The sequence below is a fragment of the Cyprinodon tularosa genome, unplaced genomic scaffold (genome assembly GCF_016077235.1).
Source record: "Cyprinodon tularosa strain WSP-4 unplaced genomic scaffold, ASM1607723v1 ctg23, whole genome shotgun sequence".
Taxonomy (NCBI): Eukaryota; Metazoa; Chordata; class Actinopteri; order Cyprinodontiformes; family Cyprinodontidae; genus Cyprinodon; species Cyprinodon tularosa.
The window spans coordinates 1,163,994-1,184,265 of record NW_024038861.1 but is presented as its reverse complement, the minus strand read 5'-3'; the positions used below and the strand labels follow the sequence as shown (position 1 = coordinate 1,184,265).

General features: G+C 38.1%; 1 protein-coding gene across 1 annotated transcript; it reads right to left on the bottom strand.

The window, feature by feature from the left end:
• Positions 1-351: 351 nt before the first annotated feature.
• On the bottom strand, positions 352-18,043 carry LOC119784618 (death-associated protein). Its single transcript, XM_038286763.1, has 4 exons — positions 17,842-18,043; positions 14,910-15,009; positions 7,218-7,260; positions 352-1,918 (listed from the first exon to the last, which is right to left on the bottom strand). Exons 1-4 carry the CDS (start codon positions 17,894-17,896, stop codon positions 1,799-1,801), a joined length of 318 nt encoding a protein of 105 aa, XP_038142691.1. The 5' UTR covers positions 17,897-18,043; the 3' UTR covers positions 352-1,798.
• Positions 18,044-20,272: the final 2,229 nt, after the last annotated feature.

Sequence of the window (20,272 nt, the reverse complement as noted above, 5' to 3'; positions counted from 1 at the left end):
GATGGATTACATGCACCAACACCTGGTACACTGTGTGTGTGTGTGTGTGTAGGTGTGTGTGAGAGAGTGAAGGGGAAAACAGCTCCAGGAGAGATGATTCTGTTTCATTTCACAGTGCCACCTGAGCCCTAATCCCCCAGTGCAGGGTGCCAATTCACCACAGGACGCCCTGATGATCCAGGTGAGAAACCTGAAATAGTACATCAAGTAGCACCAGGTAGCGTTTTTCTCGGGACAGAATGTTCCAACCTAATCCAACATCTGGAAATGTGTTAAATGTTCCAAACCAAGTCTCAATTAAGTCAAGTTTTCACCCTATTAAATAGAAATAAAAACAGAAGATCTCGTTCAAGATATTCCAAATCTTTTATTTACTACGACAACCACACCTAATACCCAAGTGCACTTCAAAGAATGAAGATTTTAACATTTAGAGTGATTCACTTTGAGAATTTAAAAAAAAAAAGCACAGAAGAAATATGAAACCTTTTCAACTTAATTACATGAACACAGATAATGATTTCTTTGTGGTAATATACATTTAGTCTCCTGGAATCATGAACATTAGTGTTGCATCAGCTGACACTCGATTATACCGAGATGTGTAATTAAGGAAAATGGTGGTGATTACGGTATGTCTATTTTTTTTTATGACAGATGAATATCAGAATTCTGGGGTTTCTGTTGCTAAAATGCAAAAAAATCCCTTTATTCCAGACCAAACAGGTGGAAAACTGATGAATGGAATGTTGTGTGATTCTCCTAATGAGAGCACGTAATAACCTTCACCTCACAATATCTCTATTCGATTAACTTCTCCTTCCTTCAATGTTTAGACCAAAACTAAAAGCATCATCCAGTTGTTTCCCAGAAGTAGTTTTCCTTTCCGTTTAGTGACTTTTTATTTGGTGTTATTTCCAGCGTGCATAAGATAAAATGGACATTGGTTAACGCAGTCAGGAACGGGGCTTTAAAACCCACTTCTCAAGTAGAGAGGAAGAGGAGGAGATTGTTAAATGAGAATAAACACAATGTGCTTTGTTGTGGTCCAAAACGTACATATGCAAAGAAATCAGCGAGATCATGCATTTTTTGTGTTTGCATTTATAAAGAAATATAGATTTTTTTTTCTTCTCTTTTTTGGTTAGATTTAGTGATCTTAGCATTTGCATCTTAGCATTAGTTGTTGCATTAGGACAGCACACAAAAATAAATCGAATGCTTCTATATTGTTTACACATGCTCTGATTCCTTAATACTTTCTATTATACAGTAATCATACCTTCACTGGGTCACATTTACCTTTGATATGCTGGTAAACGTGCATTATAACTTATCTGTTTGCTGTTAAAACTGATAACATGCTGCGCTGAAATAATTTGTTTGGTCTATGGGGTTTATTATAGGACAGAAGAGGAGTTGATTGGCTGTTTAAGCTCAAAGAAGAGTTAGATTTGTGTTTCGTTTCCCTGCTGCTAGAAAAGTGTTTATTTCAAGTTAAGACTGATGAGCTATTGAACAATCCCTGTGGAGGGGAGGTCATGAAAGTGCAGAAACAGTAGTGCAGCACCGATGCAGCAGGGTACAAGCAGCTGGGCGTTGACAAATATCTGCACTGACATGTAGCATCAACTGCTGAAACTTTTCTCAAACATGTAAAAGCAAGAGGCAAACAAAAATTACTGGTATCATTGAGCAGAGGTCTGTGCCCTGGATGGGAACCATCTTTATCCTACGTGTTCCATTGGGAAGGCTGGCTGGTGGAGTAAAGCGTGGCGGCTGGGGCCTGCTTGAATGCTCACTTGCGGGGCTGGTGGATGTGCTGGTTGATGTGCTGCGCGGGCGGCAGCTTGGGGACACCAGGCTGGGGCTTCTGGTGGGCCACCTGAGCAGCGGCCGGCGTGAAGTCCTTATCGCCCTGGAAAGAAAGAACAGTCGGTCAATGAAATGCTCGAGGCTGAAGTGGATTCTTAACCGCCCAACATATCCATAACCTTAAAGGTAGAGTGGAGGATGCTCTTTTTCTGGGTGGATCATCAAAATAAGTGGTTCTCCTACTGGTCAGTCATTCTGGTGATATGTTTACATAAGGATGTCCTACGTGCTCAACCCTATTTTCACTTAGACATAGAAAGTCTGATATAGTGAAAAAATTGCAAATCTTTCGGAAATTAAGCTTGTATGAGTGGTGCAAACAGCAACTTTTCAACAGAGCGTGCACAAAGAGAAATGGGCTCCTGCATGCTCTTACATGCGCTTAATAGGCGTCCTTCTGGGGATGCGTACAGGGTTCTGCATGTGCATTTTTTTTTATGAAAATCCTCCAGCATACCTTTACTATAGAGCAGAGGTCACCGATTAGCGGACCAGGTTCCAGATCTCGACCCGCCTGCTTGCTAATCTGGACCCAACCTGATTTAAAACATTTATAAATCACTGCATGTTGTCCAACGACATTGTCTAAACGTCACTTGCGCTTCTTCTCCTGTTTGTATGGGGAAGCCATCCGGAGCATCCGGCACTAAGCTGCACATGATCCATATTAGCTAATGAGCTGTTTCAAGTCACGGTTGCTGCTGCTAGCTACTTGCAGGCACAGCAGGCAAACCTGTGGCGAGCCGGGCGATGGGAAAGAAGGAGAGGACAATGAGAAAAAGAGAGCAGAGAAAGTGTGGACTGCTGGAAGAACCGCAGTGATCTAGTGAACGAAAAGTGAAATGGTGTGCTCAAAGATGACCCTGCACATTTTGAGTATGTTTGGCTCAATCTATTCCTGTAAAGCAGGAACATAATAAAAAATAAATATGGATCCAGGCTCAAAATGAGCACCTTGATATGTGCTTTAGAATGGCTTTGTCTCAATTCAAACTCAGGTTTAAAGCCTTACAGGTCAGCCTAAAGCCCACTGCTATTATTAAGCGATACAAAAAAAAAAGAAAAACAGTCAGTCAGTGTTTTATTTTTTTAAAAAGTGAGTCGGGAATTTTTCTATATACCAAAATAAAAGACGGTTGTTCTTTAATTCAAAAACAATTTAGATTTTAAAAGGGTAGAACAATTTTTTATTATATTTTTATTTGAAAATTCAATGTATAACATGGATGCATAAACACCTGCATTGTATTTCAGTGTTAAATCTGGACCCTTGCTGGTTGTTAATTTTCTTTATTCGGACCCCACTGATTTTTAATCTGTTACCCCTGCTATAGAGGTTAGTAGCTGTGAATAAAAACCAGATCTAGTTCCTTATCTTAATGTTTAGTTAGAAGCAGTTCATGTCTTAATTCAAGCACAGAAAAGGATCATATTTGCTCCCAACCCCCCCGACCTTACTTCTCTTCCCCCCGCCTGTAGATAGGTTAAGTTATTGGTTAAGTTCTCAGCAGGAAACCAAGACAAAAAGCTCACACGAGGGCTGGGTTCACCCGTTTAGACTCCTCCAAATGTTCCATTAATGGTTTTATAGGACTCAGAGTGACTCCATGAGACACTCATTTGTGCTTTATTTCTAAGCTTGGCAGTGGAGAACACCTACTGGCTATAACTGACATTAAACAAAAAACAGTGCTGTGTAGGACTGAGTGTGAAAATGAACTGTACTATTATAGACAAAACATCCCCTACAGGAATTCTGAGCGCTCTTGAGAGAGTGCTTTGTTAAACATCCTCTGTGTGTCAACATAAGCACTTATTTAGAGGTTTATCTGCCGGCGGACATTAGGTGGACTGTTTGACCTACTTTTCGATCTCCCTAAAACACACAGAACACTGGGAGCCTCCCTAAAGTGAACCAAGGGCATAATAATAACAACCAATCTGCTCAGTAACTACGAATTCTCCTCTTTATTATTTCTAACTAAAGAAAATTAGATTTTTTTTTTTTATCAAATGAGGGAATACAATCTTTTCCTTCATAGTTTTCTTACATATTTCTTCTTTAATCTTTGTTTTATTACAACTTGTAGTATTATCAGCTGGCTATAGTTAGGCAAGAATTAAAGGGAGATGGTGTGTGTGCATGCGTTTTATATTTCCTGTGTGTGTATGCTCTTCGTTTTTATTTATGGGTAAGCAAAAGATGGAGATTGAGTTGACCTCCAACTGACCTTTCATCACATTCTCAAAGCTTTCTTTTCAACTCTCCTTTCCTGACTGATGCGGAGAAGTAGGCGGGAAAGAAACAAATTAAATGCACAAATCAATGGAGTGAATGCAAAGTATTCGACTTGAATCTGTTTAGGTTTATAAATAAGAAACTTTGACTAAAGTGGGCGAAAAGTATTGTATATTCTGGAGTATTTTGCTACACAAACACAGGAGTTGACATTCCCCAACGCGCATAGACTGAAGTGTTACACTTAGCTCCTAAAAGGCTTTCTTGGTGCTTTGTGCACGGCTAGCCAGCAGGTTTGATGGCAGTGATAGAGGCGAATGGCGAGGCTCGAGGAGGTTTGAGGGATAAATGGGATGCCTGCATCATTCTGATATCGCAGCAATCTTCTGCAAACATCCTGCCTGGTCTGACAGAGGCAAATGGAAGGCAGGGAATGGAGCCATACTGCCAGTCAAGGACAGTCCCACACAAAAAGAAATAAACATACAAACCTTGACTCTTAAAAGAACATCTTTATTTGATCACATTCTGTTCCCCATACAGCACTGATATCTACCTTTCTCATAAAGTTCTTACTTTTTCTTGCTACTGATCCTCAAAACCTCGAGGCTGTCTACTTACCTGTAGCGGTTTTTCCCCAGAATAAAACCACCGAGTTAAATGAGCCCATATTTAAGTTTACCATCGGTCAGAGTGTGTTTCATTTTTTCCTTTGATCATATTGCTTCTTTCAGAGAAAAAACATCAATAATAAAGAAGCCTTAGCAACCGGCATGACGGCAACAATAAGATTATGAGACTCGTAGGATTTGATAACCTTGGTTAAAAAAAGAGGATTGTAGAATGCTGCTAAAGATCTATCATGTCTCTTAACACACATATATACATATACACATATATATACATACATATACATATATATATATACATACATATATACACACATACATACATACACACACACACACATATATATATATATATATATATATACATACACACACACACATATATATATATATATACACACATATATATATATATATACACATATACATATATATATATACATATATATACACATATATATATATACATACACACATATACATATTAGGGCTGGGCGATATAGAAAAAAAGCTTATCGATAAAAAGAAATGCATATTGATCGATATCGATAATTATTGAAAAGATTTGAAACCATATTTTATGTGCAGCTCTGCCTGGACTTTTTATAATATTGCTAAATGATTTAATTTTAATAAAAAACACAAACACAGACTTCGAATTAAATCTTTATTTAACCAACTTTTTTAACCATAACAGAATTGTTTTAAAGAAAAATAACTTAAGAGACCTAGGTTATGTTATTAAATACTGACAAAGAATAAACTAAAGTGACCAGAAAAGTGACCAAAATAAATATAACAAATAAATAAATGCCCCCCCACCGCCGCCGTTAACCTGAGTTATTACTTTGAAGTTGCTGGCCCCTCAGCATTTTTATCGCAATTGTTAGAACTACGTGGGAAACTGCCCAGAACTGAAAATATATATATTTTGCCGAAATTCCCGAAGATTCCTCGGAGAGCCGCGTCGGGGCCTACATAGCTCGTACTCCTGCGGCTGTGAGCGGCTGAGATGATAAAAAAAAAAGAAGTTGGTTGTGTTATCAGACTTCGTTTTCACTGGTTCCCGACACATTTTCCAGATGACTGTGGTTTGTTTTAGGTCCGACTTGCCATGACCGAAATACTGCCAAACTGCCGAACTACAAAAACCCTTCTTTGAAACAATTTCCTCCGCCTCTCCTTGCTGCACAGCTTCATGTGCTCTGTGTTGTGGTTTGAGAGGGCGGCGCTTGGTGACGGCATGCCTGGGTCCGCGATTGTGATTGGTTGGGAGGAAGCAGTGACTAGCATAAACCTACATGCTAGGCTACAATGAGAAGGAAGGAAAACTGCGTTTCTTTTTTTATCGAACTTTTATCGACCCTCTTTTTTTCTATTGCGCCACACGTCTATCGATCGATATATATCGTTATTGAATTATCGCCCAGCCCTAATACATATATATACACATATACATATATATACACATATACATATATATATATTTTTTTCCATCTTCAATACAAAATGTTTATATATTATTATATTAATTAGTTACTAAATTAGTTGACGATTATTTCAATAATCGATTAATCCAATAACCTGTTCAGCCCTAATATATAACAAAGATATAATAAATAGACCTAAGAGGAATAGAATAGAGTTCAATAGAATAGCAGTGTGCATGAGCAACAAGTAAAACCAGCTAATATAATCTTTTTTTGCTAATTAAATTATTCTTGAAAAGCCAAACCTGTCTTGTAAGTATTGAAAAATATTTTGAGCTTCATTTATCTAGATGACCAAAAAGGCAAAGCAACAAGTGTGGGAGGGGCAGCACTGGAGCTTCACCGACTCCTGACAGCTGGTGACTCACAGCATCACATTAAAAAGGACTTAAAGCTGCGAAATAAGGAAATAAAGGAACATCTTAGCGATTATTGTGGTAACCAGTCTACGCCGACCAACAACTGTCTTCAAAATTAACAGAACTCTCATAATCCTAAAATCTATCAATTCACTTTTAAACCTGACATAAACATTGTGTAAAAAATACTGAGTTCTGTTCTAAGCTGCTCTTTAAATCTGCTGAGCTAATTATTTCTATTCACAGCAGATTTAAGACCATCTAGGTTTGCCGAACCCTTTCCCTACAAAGACTCAGAAATTCCCATTTTTTCAGCCAGTAAACAAACTGAAACCTTGCAGCTTAACTTTTTTTTCGTTCACTTGTAATAAATCTGCACAGGATGACAATCACTGCCTCCTTAACATCAACACACAGAGGAAATCATCCAATTATAACCAAATTATTTTCATTGTAATTACTGTTCCCCACACTTTACATGTTCATAACATAACAGGTCGCACAACTCCTACTTTACATTTAAATTAATATCCAACAGCCATTTTGGCTTAACTACTAAAGGCAAGCATTTAATAAAAGAAATGACAATCTGTCTTTCTCTGTATACGTAAATAATATAGCTTACCTTTGTGACTACTCCAGACACAATGACTGGGGCCTTTGGTGGGCTAAAAAAGAGAAAAAGAAAAAGAACCTTATCATTTATGGTGCTTTAGAGATGAGTAAATATGAGAGAGTTTGAAGGTTACAGGTAAATGACTGCAGAACCAAAGGCTAGACACAGAAAACCCCATAGTGACGCCATGCCAAAATACGGACATCCCAAGCTGTCAAAACAGCTGCAGTTTTACCCTCTGGCATCCCACATCCATCCACACACACACAGCGGATGGAGCTGCCAGAAGCTCAAATAGCCCCCATTTATTCTGGACAAACGCTGGTTCACATAGAGGTAGGAGAAGAAGCAGAAAAAAAACAACTAAGAAATGAAGACTTAAAAAGGACCAGGATGAAGGCTGGAAAAGTTTAAAGTTGAAGGATAAAAGAGACGCATTTGGGGAAGGAAAGAAGGGACAGGAGGGGGAAATGCGGGTCAAGGCAGAGAGAACAGGCAGCCAAAGGCTTTTATAATAAACAACCATTAGAGGAGATGAAATAGGCTGAAGTGCTCGCTCGCACACTAAGGCGAAGGACCGAGGCCGAGAAAAAGAGGAGGAGGAAGGCAGAACCTAAGTGAGTATCGACCTTAGGGTGACAAACGAGGGACGTCTAATTTTAAGGGAGCAGGGGTGCAGTTACCCTCCTTCAAACTCCCCTTAAGCACAGCAGCAAACATCTCTAACTAATGTTTAGTCAATTTACACCCTAAATACGTTCAAAAGAAGGAAGATTTTAACATTTAAAGGCATATGCTGCTTACTTAGACAGAATAAATCAACTTTATATTGCTCAAAGTGTCCAGTAGAGTTAATTCATCACATCTGTCCTGCATATATCATAGCAATTAAGAGTCCTGGCACAAATAAAATCTCCCTCCTCTTGTCTTAATGAGAATATTTACCTCCTGGCAAAAACTGGATGCTTGCATATGTTTGAATGTGGCGGCCTGACACTCAAAATACGAGGTTGAGAGTCTCTCTATTAGCGATTCAATTAACCAAAAACATGAGGTTTTAGCAGCACGAGTGTTCCAGCATGCAGGCGAAACTCTGCTTAGTGTCAGTGTGGAAAAAATAAACTGGAGTTGAAACGTTTTAAGCTAAGGGAGGGAATAAATCAGCTGCTGCCAGAAAAATAAGTGCATATTTGGCAATTTACTCTATTTGTTTATGTGAATCGAACATGTCAGCTAAACTGCAGCGGGGAAAAAGGGAATATGAATACATTACGAACGTGACAGCTGACGGGAAAAAAAATAAATGATAGAGGAGCACTGTTTTCAGCAGGCCAATCATAATGGAAGAAGACAATCTAAATAGGGGTTTATGGTGCAGAAGGACTGAAAACTGAAGCAATGGATGCTTTATCAAAAAAACATTAAGCTTTTCAGTATCTAAAAACCTTCCAATGATACAGATTTTCAAACTAAATACAGCTTAGATCATTTCGGTTTACTTTCTGACTCGGTGGGATAAAAATCTATCAGTAAAAGAGAAGACAGGCAAACTTAGAGACGCCACAACGCCTGCTGAGGTTTAGAGATCCCAGGAGAAGGTGGCAGCCTTCTGAACCAGAGCCAGGCTGCAGGGGGCAGCAGAGAGCCACGCAGAATCCATTAGGGGAGCTGCACTGTCACAGTCAATGAGGAAGAGTTTCCAACAAAGAAAGGAAGGGGGAAAAAAAAGAGCTACACAGAGCAAATCTAACCCAACAAGACAAAAGGGTAAAATGAGCATGAGTTTATTTGTTGGGCATCTCTCTCCCTCCGCGGTTCACGCTAAACCCCCCCACCCATCGCCCCTTTGCTTCAACAGAGCGGGAAGTTTGTAGCCGTGGGCGAGGTGGTGGTTGCCCTGGAAACAGATGCCTGTTGCTCATCTCCCTCCGATCCTCTTTTTCCTCCTTACAACTTTTTTTTTTTTTCTCCCACCCTAAGCTGTCAGCTAACAGAACATTTCACCATAGCTCGTGCCCGCGGTGTTTTGGGGCAGTAAGTTCAGAAGCATCTCCTTTTATCCCGCAGGAGCCCAAAAGTCGAACGGCAGAAAAACAGAGCGCTGCCCGCTTTCACCTGCACGAATAAAGACCGGTTTGTCTGATTAGCTTCTGCACTTTGCTTCTATCCAACTGGCAGCGTTTTAAATGAAGATGAAGGGGCATTTTACCCAAACATGCAGCTAATTTACTGCTGGTATGTCTGAGTAACAAATTCAGCTGACAGACAGTAAGCAGGCTGGATCTAAAGTATGTGTTTTCCTCTCTTCAACCCGTCTCCTCCATCACTTACCTGCCAGGCTTATCTCTACCATATTTTCAAAACCCTCCCTGTGTCATCATCATCATAATAATAATCCCCCCTCTCCCTCCTATCAGCATAATCCCTCATCTATCAATCGCTCCCTCGGTGGCCTATCCATCCACCTCCGTTAGATTGGTTGCAGCAGGTGTTCCCCTGACTCTCTGGCTGCTCCTAAGGCAACATTTACAGTGCAGCCACCTGCTAGAGGTCCTCACCCTCCTGCTGATGCTCAGTGTGACTAAAACACACAGCACATGGCGTGGCGGTGCTACACAACATATGCTCTTATACACGCTGGCAGGTAATTGTCAGTTAACAAGCTCAGCATATAACACCAAGCTGCAAATGCTATATTATAGCAGCAAATCAGGGAAAGAGACGAGTCAGAAGGGACCTCCTTTTTGATTATGATCCACTACATGTTTAATTTTTTTTTTTTTTAAATAGACTGGGAATGATTTCCGCTGTTTGGGCTGAGATCCCTAAATAGAAACAGAAATATATTGAGAAATTACAGAGGTTAATTAAAACTTGACACCTCTTGAATAAGATGACTAAAAAAATCTTTAAACAATTGATCTGTGATAGTGTAATCTCACAGCAAAGTGCATTTATTCAGTGGGGGAACACCACTTTGCTTCTAACAAATCAATTTTGGTACAATCACTGCTACCAGATACAATCCTACACAATAAATGTACCTGGAGGATTATAGGAGTTTTAACAGCTTCTACTTAATGATTCTGTTTTCCTGGGGTGTAAATATGTTGCGACTTTCAGGTCCATTTATTTTAGCCCCTGTCTTTCTAGGTAGGACTGGGCGATAACATGGCTTATATCTCAGATATTTCCCTATCAAATTTGATCAAATCAACGCTGCTTAGTCATGTTGAATGACAAGCATTTCTTTCCAAATCTTAGTTTGATTAAAATGGATCTTAATTTTAAGGGAAACACAATTGAAGCTGTTAAAATGCTTGTTAAACATTTAAAATATAACAAACTCAAATGTATTTATTTTTCAAAAATTACATTTCCATAAACAGAAAATGTTATTGATATTGGGGCTGCAGCTAAAGATTATTTTGCAAATCGATTAATCTGTTGAATATTTTTCCGATTAATCGATTATTAATCAGATTCCTCGAAGAAGATTTTTTTATTAAATTAAACCAGATGAAACAAAAACTTTTCCATTTGACTTCTGGACAGAGCATGTTGACAGATGAAAAAAACTAAATTTATCTTGCAAAATGTTAATTTTCTTTTTTTACAATTTTGGTATAATTGCTGCTCTAAGTTGGTCGCTCTGTGAGCTAAAGGCTTATTTTAGAGTCTCCATACTCAAGTTAACGATGAATCAATTACTAAATTGGTTGAAGATTATTTCAATAATCGGCCTCCGCGCTGAGCCTCGTTCTGCTGGAGGTTTCTTCCTGTTAAAAGGGAGTTTTTCCTCTCCACTGTCGCTACAAGGATGCTTAGTGTGAGGGATTGCTGAAGAGTCAATGAGTCGATGCAGTCATCTGGTTTTCCTTAGATAGAAAATATTGAATCAATTTGACTGGATGATCTGGTGAACTGTAAAGAGCCTTGAGATGACGTGTTGTGAATTGGCGCTATATAAATAAACTGAATTGAATTATTCATGATTAATCTGATTTATTGTTTCAGCCCTAATTAATATATTCCATCAATTAATCACCCAGTCCTACTTCTAGGCTTGTCAAAGCAAAGGACGAACTTCACATCTCGTAGGATAGGCGAGACATTTTTCCTTGTTAGAACACCTGTCAAAAAGCTGGTTTTAATATCAATCTGATGGAATCTAGTGACTGAAACTATGGACGTCATTGGGCGATTCAACAGGATACTGTGACTAAGCAACACAGGAATGTTTCATTAAAAAACAATAAAGTTTAATCCATGGTCATATGAGTCCACAGACATTGTAGAGATCTTGTGGGAAATCTTGTGTCTAAAAAATGATTGTTCTTTCTGCAAATGAGTGTCTGTACTGTTAAGTTAAAATTATTTGATTACTAAATTAGTAGACGATTATTTTAATAATCAATTTAGCAGAATTGAATCGATTGTTTCAACACTAATCTATTTTGTTTCTAATTAATCAAATGACTCACTTTAACGATTCAATTTTTCAGAGTGACATCCTGCTTGTGCAGCTGGGCTGCAACATATCAGGAAAACATTTCATGGCCATACAACGGTTTCAAACTGCGATGACGATATTGCTTAAATAAACACAATTTCCCATAGCTCAATGACGGATTAAAAGATGCAATGAATCAAAGGCTTTATTCACATCTTTAGAAATGGTGCTAATGAATAAAGGCATCTTTGAAATACCTGCGAGACGTTGGCGAGTTGCTTTACAAGGACAAGAAATAAAATGCGTATTTCCCACCTGTCCTTGCCTTCAAGTCTTGTTCCATTAAGAAGTGAAAATGAAGATAGCAAGGTTTTAAGATTTTTAAAGAGCAAAATGATTAGTTTTAAAGCTTTAACCAACTGCTTCAAGAATGAGAATTAAACTTCTATCTATCTGACAGAGAAACAACAATAATACAAAAAAGAAATCTTCAATTTTCAGCTTAAGATCTCAGTTTGGGCCAAATCGAGACACAGGCAACATATTTTCAACATCATGCATAACTTCAACTTCTGCCAACCAGCATCTTAAAATAAGGAAGTATTTATTTTTAAGAGTGGGAAGGCTGCCACACCCTGATCTGACTCAGACTCTTCTGACTATCCTACCACGCAACTTTTTCTCTACCAGCCTCTTAAAAAAAAAGAAACCAAGTTTAATTTTACTTTCTTATTCAACTCAGCCACACATTTTATGTTGAAGTCGATGTTAGGGCTGAAACAATTAATCTGATTAATCGATTACTGAAATTATTTTCAACTAATTCAGTACTCGATAATTTGTTAAATGGAGAATAGACTGTAAAACATGTCTATAGCTGATAGAGCAACCCACTTAGAGCACAAATTATATCAAAATTGTAAAAAACTTTATATAAAATTTTGCATTCAAGATATATATAAAAAAAGTTTTTGTTTTTTTCCCCCCAGTTTTTATTGCCATTACCCTGTAGAAGTACAAAGCAACGAAATAAACTCTCTGCATTTAACCCATCCCTTTGCAGAGCAGTGGGCTGCCATTGTGCGGCACCCGGAGAGCAGTGTGGGGGTAAAGGGTTTTTTTTGCTCAGGGACCCAGAGTGGCAGGCTGTGGGACTGGGGCTTGAACTCAGAATCTGTGGATTCCAAGCGGAATGTCCTAGTCCAGCACTCATTGTCAATGTTCTCTATGCAGAACTCCTCAAGTGGAAAAGTCTTAGTTACACGTGGTTTAATTTAGTAAAAAGTCGTCTTTAAGGAACCTTTGCCTATCCTATAAAAAATCGATTAATTGGGAAAAGAATTGACAGATTATTCGGTTTGCGAAATAATAATTAACGGTAGTTGCAGCCCTACTTGCTCAGTGGGCAGCACTGCTGCCTAGAAGCAAGAAGATCCGGGTTCGATTGTCTCTTTCTGCATGGAGTTTGGATGTTCTCTCTAAGCATGGGTTCTCTCCGGGTACTCCGGCTTCCTCCCACAGTTTCTCTAAATTGTCCTTAGGTGTGAATGGTTGTTTGTCCTGTTTGTCTCTGTGTTGCTGTGTGATGGACTGGCGACCTGTCAAGGTTGTACCCCGCCTCTCACCCGTGGAACCAGCACCCCTCGTGACCCCGCTTAGGATAAGTGTGACAGAAAATGGATGGATGGATGCAGACTTACTTTATGTGCTTTCTTTTACTTTTTTTGCTCATCTTGGTACAAAAAGAAAATAGGAACCAATAATAGTTATTAATTGTAATTACAAGGCTGCCTTGTATTTTCACTTATAATTAAAATACTCAGAAAAAAAAACTCAAAATCAAGTACCGGTAGTGCAGATTTAGAAAATGCATGGAGTGACCAAACAGGGCTGCTCTATAAAGGGCAGCCTAAGAAAAGTTCCCAATTGTTAGTAATGTTCCTGACCGCTGCTCTCTGCTGCGTGCGCCTTCGTCACCTGGCATTTATAGCCACCGATTAACCTGCAAACGTGGTGTGAACGCAGCACCTGTACCGCTGTGCACATAGCTGACGGGACCTCATGAATATTGATTCTCCCCCTAGAAAGGAGGCGTTCTTGAGGCGATCAGAGGCAGCAGGCAGCACATCTCCTTAAACTGTGACCAGCTAAGAAAAAAACGTTGTCAGGCAACAAAAGAAGAACTCAGAGGAGAGAGAGAGAAGAACAATGATTTTTTTCCGGCTCTGAAATGGATTCGTTGTGATGTAAAACATGCAAACCAAGGCCGTTTGCGGCAGACAAAAGTGACTGCTGAATGGCTGCTCATGTTAATGCAGTAATTATGCAGCAATCATGTTGTTTACTGAATTAGCAAGCAAGAGAGTAGGAAAAAAAAACAAAAAAACACAGGTCCTGGAGCGAAATGCGTACAGCCATGCTTATAGAAAGCAGCTAAATTGCTTAGTAGCAATTACAGGCCCTGTGTTTGATTACCAACCTACAAATTAACGCATTTACGCCTTGCTTGAACATATTCACAATCTGCTATACATTCACTATACTCTATAAGACGAAAATATTATTCACATTTCAGTACAGTTCTGTAAAGTGGAGCATTCTGTTGGTTTCTTGATATTTTGCATATCTAAGGAGTTTTTTCCGTCTTTTTCCTTAAAACAACAAAGGAAAAAATAAACTGCCCTGGGCTAATATGTTTTAATAGGACATACTTAATGGAAAATATGAGATCAATCTGGAAAAAATGATCTCATGCCACTTCAAGGACAATCATCTCTAACCCTGATCACAAGCTGAACTATGTGATAACTACTATTCTCTTTTTATTCGAAAATTCCTTACATCTCCAAAGATTCTGTGCACAATTTGGAAAACATTATTTCTATTTAAAGCCATTTCCTTTCGGTGTTAAGTATGAAAAGTTTAATTACATACTGTAACTGTGATTGTTCTTTTCGTGACATGTTTAGACAACACTTGCTGCCTCGTGCAAATATGGGCTGGCAACACCTCTAAATAAAGTGACACCAAGCAACATGCACAATAGAAGTTCTTGCTGCATGTTTAGTAGGAGAGGGGACTATTCAAATCTTCAGTTATTGTATTTTTTTCGTCCGAAAGTATCTTCTTTAAATATATTTTTTTAGTATCTTAATTAGAAATATAAAAGTGTTATATATGTAGTTTATGGGACTGCGTTGTTCAAAAAGTCAAATAAAAAGCTTAGCGGTCCGTCGCCGCCGTGTTACCTGGCGCTGACGTACTCCTCCTCATCGTCGTCTTTCTGAGGCGGCTCTGGTGCAGGAGTAGGCTGATGCTTCTGCACTATCCTCATCCCTCCTGCTTTCACTGCAACAAACATATAATCAAAGGTTACACCATCACTTTACCACAATAAGAAGGGTATAATTAGAGCACAATTCTGTCTCACTAATTGGTAGGTTAATCAGAAAATGAAGTCTGTCATTTGCCTGAGTTTTATTGTTCAATCAGATGTCCATGAATCTGACATTTTTATTTGATGTGAGAGGATCAGGAATGTGTGATGTTTAAGACGGTACAGTTATTCTGAATAATTGGAGGGTATCTTGCATTTAATAAAATAAAACAAGTAATCAAAATATTGAGTTTAGAAGTTTCTTAATGCTGCTTTGCAGGTTTGTTTACTGTTCATTCATTTTATTCTAACCTAGTGTTGTCATTTGGATATTTTAGTAATACTGTTAAACAACAAAAAATGCCTAATTGACCAGTGAATGTGTAATATTCTGGAAAACAGCTTTTTTATTAGTATCAATTTACACTGGTAAAATAAACTTGTAAGACACACAGCTTAGTTTTTAAGTTTCAGAGCAAAAAAAAAAAAAAAAGACTAAATAACAAGTACAATTTTATAGGACAAAAATGGATCCTGATTGTAAAAGTTTCTATTTTCTAAGTGATTCAACATACAGCGGTGTGATTCAAAAATCTATAGACATTTTTATCAGATTTCTAGATTTTTTTTTAACTGTTTACTTTGATAATAATGATGAAGAATATTCTGTCACTGAGTTCAATGATAAATAAATATATTCTGGAAGGAGTGGGGTCTTTTGTGTGAATAAACCTGTTACAAATCAATTAGACCTGCCTACTAAAACCTTTATTAAATGTTTAATAACATATATTTTCCATTAGACAATCAGTAGCCTGTAGGTTACAACTTTTGTCAGATTTTAACATAAACTGAGTTTTCAACATAATTCCAGAAATCTGTAACTGTGTCCAAATGTTGCTCTAACTTGTAACCCACATGACTCAGGAATCATGTGAAAGGATTTGGGGCCAGTTTTTATATGCTTTGCATTATATGATATGATATATCATATGATTTGCTACTAAGCAATTTTTGCAAAGTTTGGACCTTTTAGAATCAATGGATGCAACTTAATATTTTGGGATAAGCCAAGAAAGACTGAATACATTGGTTATCTGGTAAAATCAGCACTAATTGTTTGTAGAGGCAGAGGCGTAGGCAGAATTTTTTTATAAAGGTGGCCAGGCAATAACCAATGTACACTGAGGGGTGGCTGAAAGTGGACAGGTACCAGAACGTCAGGGTCAATCTACACTGTTGCAACAGGAAAATTAATGAGCAAAATATCCATATTTCTGCGTGCTTTCTAGATAAAAGGTAAAGTGGATAAAATTCTTTCAGGTTTGAGTTTTGGGTGAACATCTTTTCCATCGTCATTACTTACCTACTTTTATCAGTAATCATTCTGCATAAAATTGACATTAACAAGTACTAATATCTACATAAAATGATTATTTTATGTTTTATTAAAATAGTTTTTTATCCATGATTTCACTGAAGACTCTTTGCAGAAATTTTCTCTTTACCCCATAAAACACAAAATCTAGTTCTGAAAAGAACATGAATTCTGTACTTATCTTTAATGTTAGTATATTGATGAGCACAATTAACCACAGTTTGTTTGACGCAAGTAATTGTTAATATATAAAAAAATCTAAATATTTTGAATATTCCACTTGAGAGTATTACTGTTGCCATCATCTGTATTAGAGGGAAATAAATGGTAGGCAGTGGTGGTTCTAGACCAAATGTTCCAACGGGGCCAGGAGGGGGCCAGAGTGTTTTTATGGGAGGCCGGAAAAGCATGAAATAAAAAAAAAAGGCAAGGGATTAAAATATATTAAGATAGCTGCATGAAGTTAAATTTCTATTCAATTAGGTTTAATTGAAATTCTATTTCACGTTAGGTCAATATACATTCATAATTTACATATTTTTCACTTAATTTACATTAAAATTACTGTTTTCTATAAAATCAGAATTAGAACTCAAGAAAAACTGATACATTTAGCCGTTAAAATGAGAACAATTTGTTTTGAAAAAAAGATTTAGCAGATGAAAACTGGGATCCTGTCTCAATACCACTAAAGGTATCCCCTTATTGTTTTTTTTTTTTTATATAATTAGTAAAACAGTATTTGTAAATATAAGAGATGAAATAGATCCAAAGGACCTATCAGTAACCATTTCTGTTCCAGCGCATATCATCATTAGAATTTATTTGAGTATTATGTCTTCAGCAGAGGGGCCAAGACATGATCTACAGGGGCACTGGCCCCCCATCTAGCTCCGCCCCTGTGTAGAGGACCTCGGCTTTAAGCTTTATTGACTAAAGCAGATTAAAAACTGCACACTAAATGAACACACTTGTTTTTTTGTGGAAAGACACAGAGCGGTGTGTCCTTTAAGAGGCAGCCTCTGCTCACAGGTCGGGGGCCATTGTTTATCTAAGTGTGCAATCGGTCAGCGCTGCAGCAGCAAACATTACTATTGTCCACGTATGCTTTACTGTTTGCCGCCCCCCCCTGTCCACCCATAGAGTTAAAGATTTGCAGCAGTGCGCAGTAATTACTAGCCACAACAATGGCTTCACACTGACTGATCCTGCAAAAAAATAAAAAAGAAATCTTAGGCCAATCAGGAAGTAGGAACAAAACAGTGAAATATGGCAGATAATTAGAGCACGCAATCTGGATGAGCTGGAATCAAGGATTGCATGAGTAATCATCGGAGTCATCATGTTCTTGGTTGGAGAAACACAGGCCCTCGGGTCTTTAAGAAGCATTGCAATAAAAGCAGCAGAGCCAGATAGGGAAGTTTACCTGCAGGGAGATGTCCGCCTTTGGTTTCCACCTTCTCCTTTGGGGGCGACGACATGCCTGCTCTGATGTACAATCTGCTGCGAACAGGAACCGAACCGTCCAACGAAGTAAATCCCTGTCTTAATCTGACCGAAACTGTGCACTACTCTGCTATCTGGATCGTCAACGTGGCTTTTTCCTGAGCATTGTTTAGAACTGATGCGTGACGACGTCGGGCGTGACCGTAAAAAAAACGCGCTGACGCATAGTCGTACGTGGCTGGCTTATTCTTTGTGGGGATTACATATTTTCTAGCAGTTTTTTTGTGTTAAATTGTTTAGGACTTAAATCGAGCATTTATAGGAATCATATTGTCGCATCAAAATAAAGCTTCAATATTAGTTAATGTTTTTTTTTGTTTTTTTTTTCCCCACGTTTTGCTGTTTTGTTTTTTGTCTGTACTGTTTTATTTCTTTATTTCTTTATTTTTCTTTATAGCACTATGTTCAGCTGTGGTTGTTTTTAACTGCTTAAGAAATAAAACTAGACTAGATTGCACATGACATGATCTTCCTAAGGGGGGAACAGATTTAAAGGTATAGTGGAGCACGCTCTTTTTCTGGGTGGATCATCAAAATAAGTGGTCCTCCAAAATGTCAATCATTCTGGTGATATGTTTACATATTTACATAAGGCTGTCCTACGTGCTCGTTCCTATTTTCACTTAGGCCTACTGGTGGTCTGAAGGTGGAAAAATAGCAAATCCTGTTTTGGAAAGTAAGCTTGTATGAGCAATGCAAACAGCAACTTTTAAAAAGAGCGTTCACGAGGAGAAATGGGCTCGTGCCCATGCTCATGCATGCTCTTGCATGCGTTCAGTGGGTTAAGGGTTGTGCAGCCTCTCAGGACCACCTCCCAATCAGGAATCATGAGGTCCGTTGTGGGCAAATCGCTCGGTGCGCATGCGCAAAGAAGAATTCTTCTGTAAACACAGAAGCATGGCAGGGATGCAATGAGTGAAATGCAGTTCTGTCTGTAAAATTGACAGTCTGTGGTAGCCACATTGTTCATCCATGTCTTTGTCCAAACGACGTTGTCGTTTGGACAAAGACATGGATGGACAAAATACAGAATAGTTTCTAAATACAGAAACTACAGAAAATACATATAGTTTCTAAATACAGAAACTATATCAAGTCCACAAGCGCTCTACCAACACAAAGACATGGATTCCCCTTCTATTTGTTTGGCTTCCAGATAGACGAATCAGAGTAGCTCCATCTCACTGAGGAGCTGAATTCAACGTGGTTTTTAGTCATACAGTGTGAGCAGGTAGATCGCACGAGAGCGTCGGGCCGAACATTAATCTTGAGGTGTGAGCTGTAGCTGTGTGCAACGACTGAAAAAAATCGCACAGTGTGCGCCCGGCTTTAAAAGTTGCTGTTTGCATCGTTCATACAAGCTTACTTTCCAAAAGAAAAACTGCAGTTTTTCCACAATGTCAGACTCACCACCGGTAAGTGAAAATGGGGATGAGCACGTAGGTCGGCCTTCTGTAAACATATCACCGGAATGATTGACAATTAGGAGGACCACTTATTGTGATTATCCACCCAGAAAAAGAGCGCTGTCTTACTTTAACTGTTAACCATTGTCTGGAGTTCTGCTTTTCCTGCCACATGTTTTCCTTGAAGACGGTAGGTGTCCACTATCATTCCATTTCTTAATAATGATTTGAACAGTTATAAACTAAAGTATCTTGACGGATACTATTGATTTCACCCCTCTGAAATAGGTGTTTTCTACAACCACAGGATTCATTCAACATGGTTGTTTAAGAAATGAGAAGCAACATGTCGCATCAGTTGGGGATACAGGGGTTGACGTTAAGGATTTTTACCACTTGCCCAAAGGGCAAGTGACTTTCACATTTCATTTGCCTAGAAACAATTTTTACTTGCCCAGTATAATGTTTGATAAATATAGTTCCTAATATTCATTTTTGTATATATATCAATGAAACATGTTTGTTTTTTAAATGTTTTTTTTTATTCAGTATTTTTTAAGTTTACAGGTTCCTGGTGTGTATATGCATACGTCAGATAACGAACTCAAGCCTACATTACCGTGTTAACATGCTTTTCAATCCTTTGCTTTAAACTGTTGTGTGCTTGGAAAAATATAAATTGTAATGTTAAAACTGGATAGGTTAAAAACTTAAGATAAATCACAAGACAGAAGTCAATGTCACAAATGAATAACTTTTATTTTAGAGTCACGGTATGTTTATACAAGATAATACTATTATTATAATGTGACTTTTCTAGAGAATCATACATAGTTATTTTATACAGGGTTTCCACAGTCTTAAATAATTTCATAATTCCCTGACTTTTAACTGACTCAGGATTAGTTTTCCCTGACAAAATAAATGCAGCAACACGACAATAAT

Excerpts from the sequence above, each read along its gene's own strand:
- LOC119784618 (XM_038286763.1), bottom strand. The coding sequence starts at position 17,896 with ATGTCGTCGCCCCCAAAGGAGAAGGTGGAAACCAAAGGCGGACATCTC. Across the intron at positions 15,010-17,841 it reads AGGCGGACATCTCCCTGCAG|TGAAAGCAGGAGGGATGAGG; the intron begins GTAAACTTCCCT and ends TGTTTGTTGCAG. Across the intron at positions 7,261-14,909 it reads GAGGAGTACGTCAGCGCCAG|CCCACCAAAGGCCCCAGTCA; the intron begins GTAACACGGCGG and ends TCTCTTTTTTAG.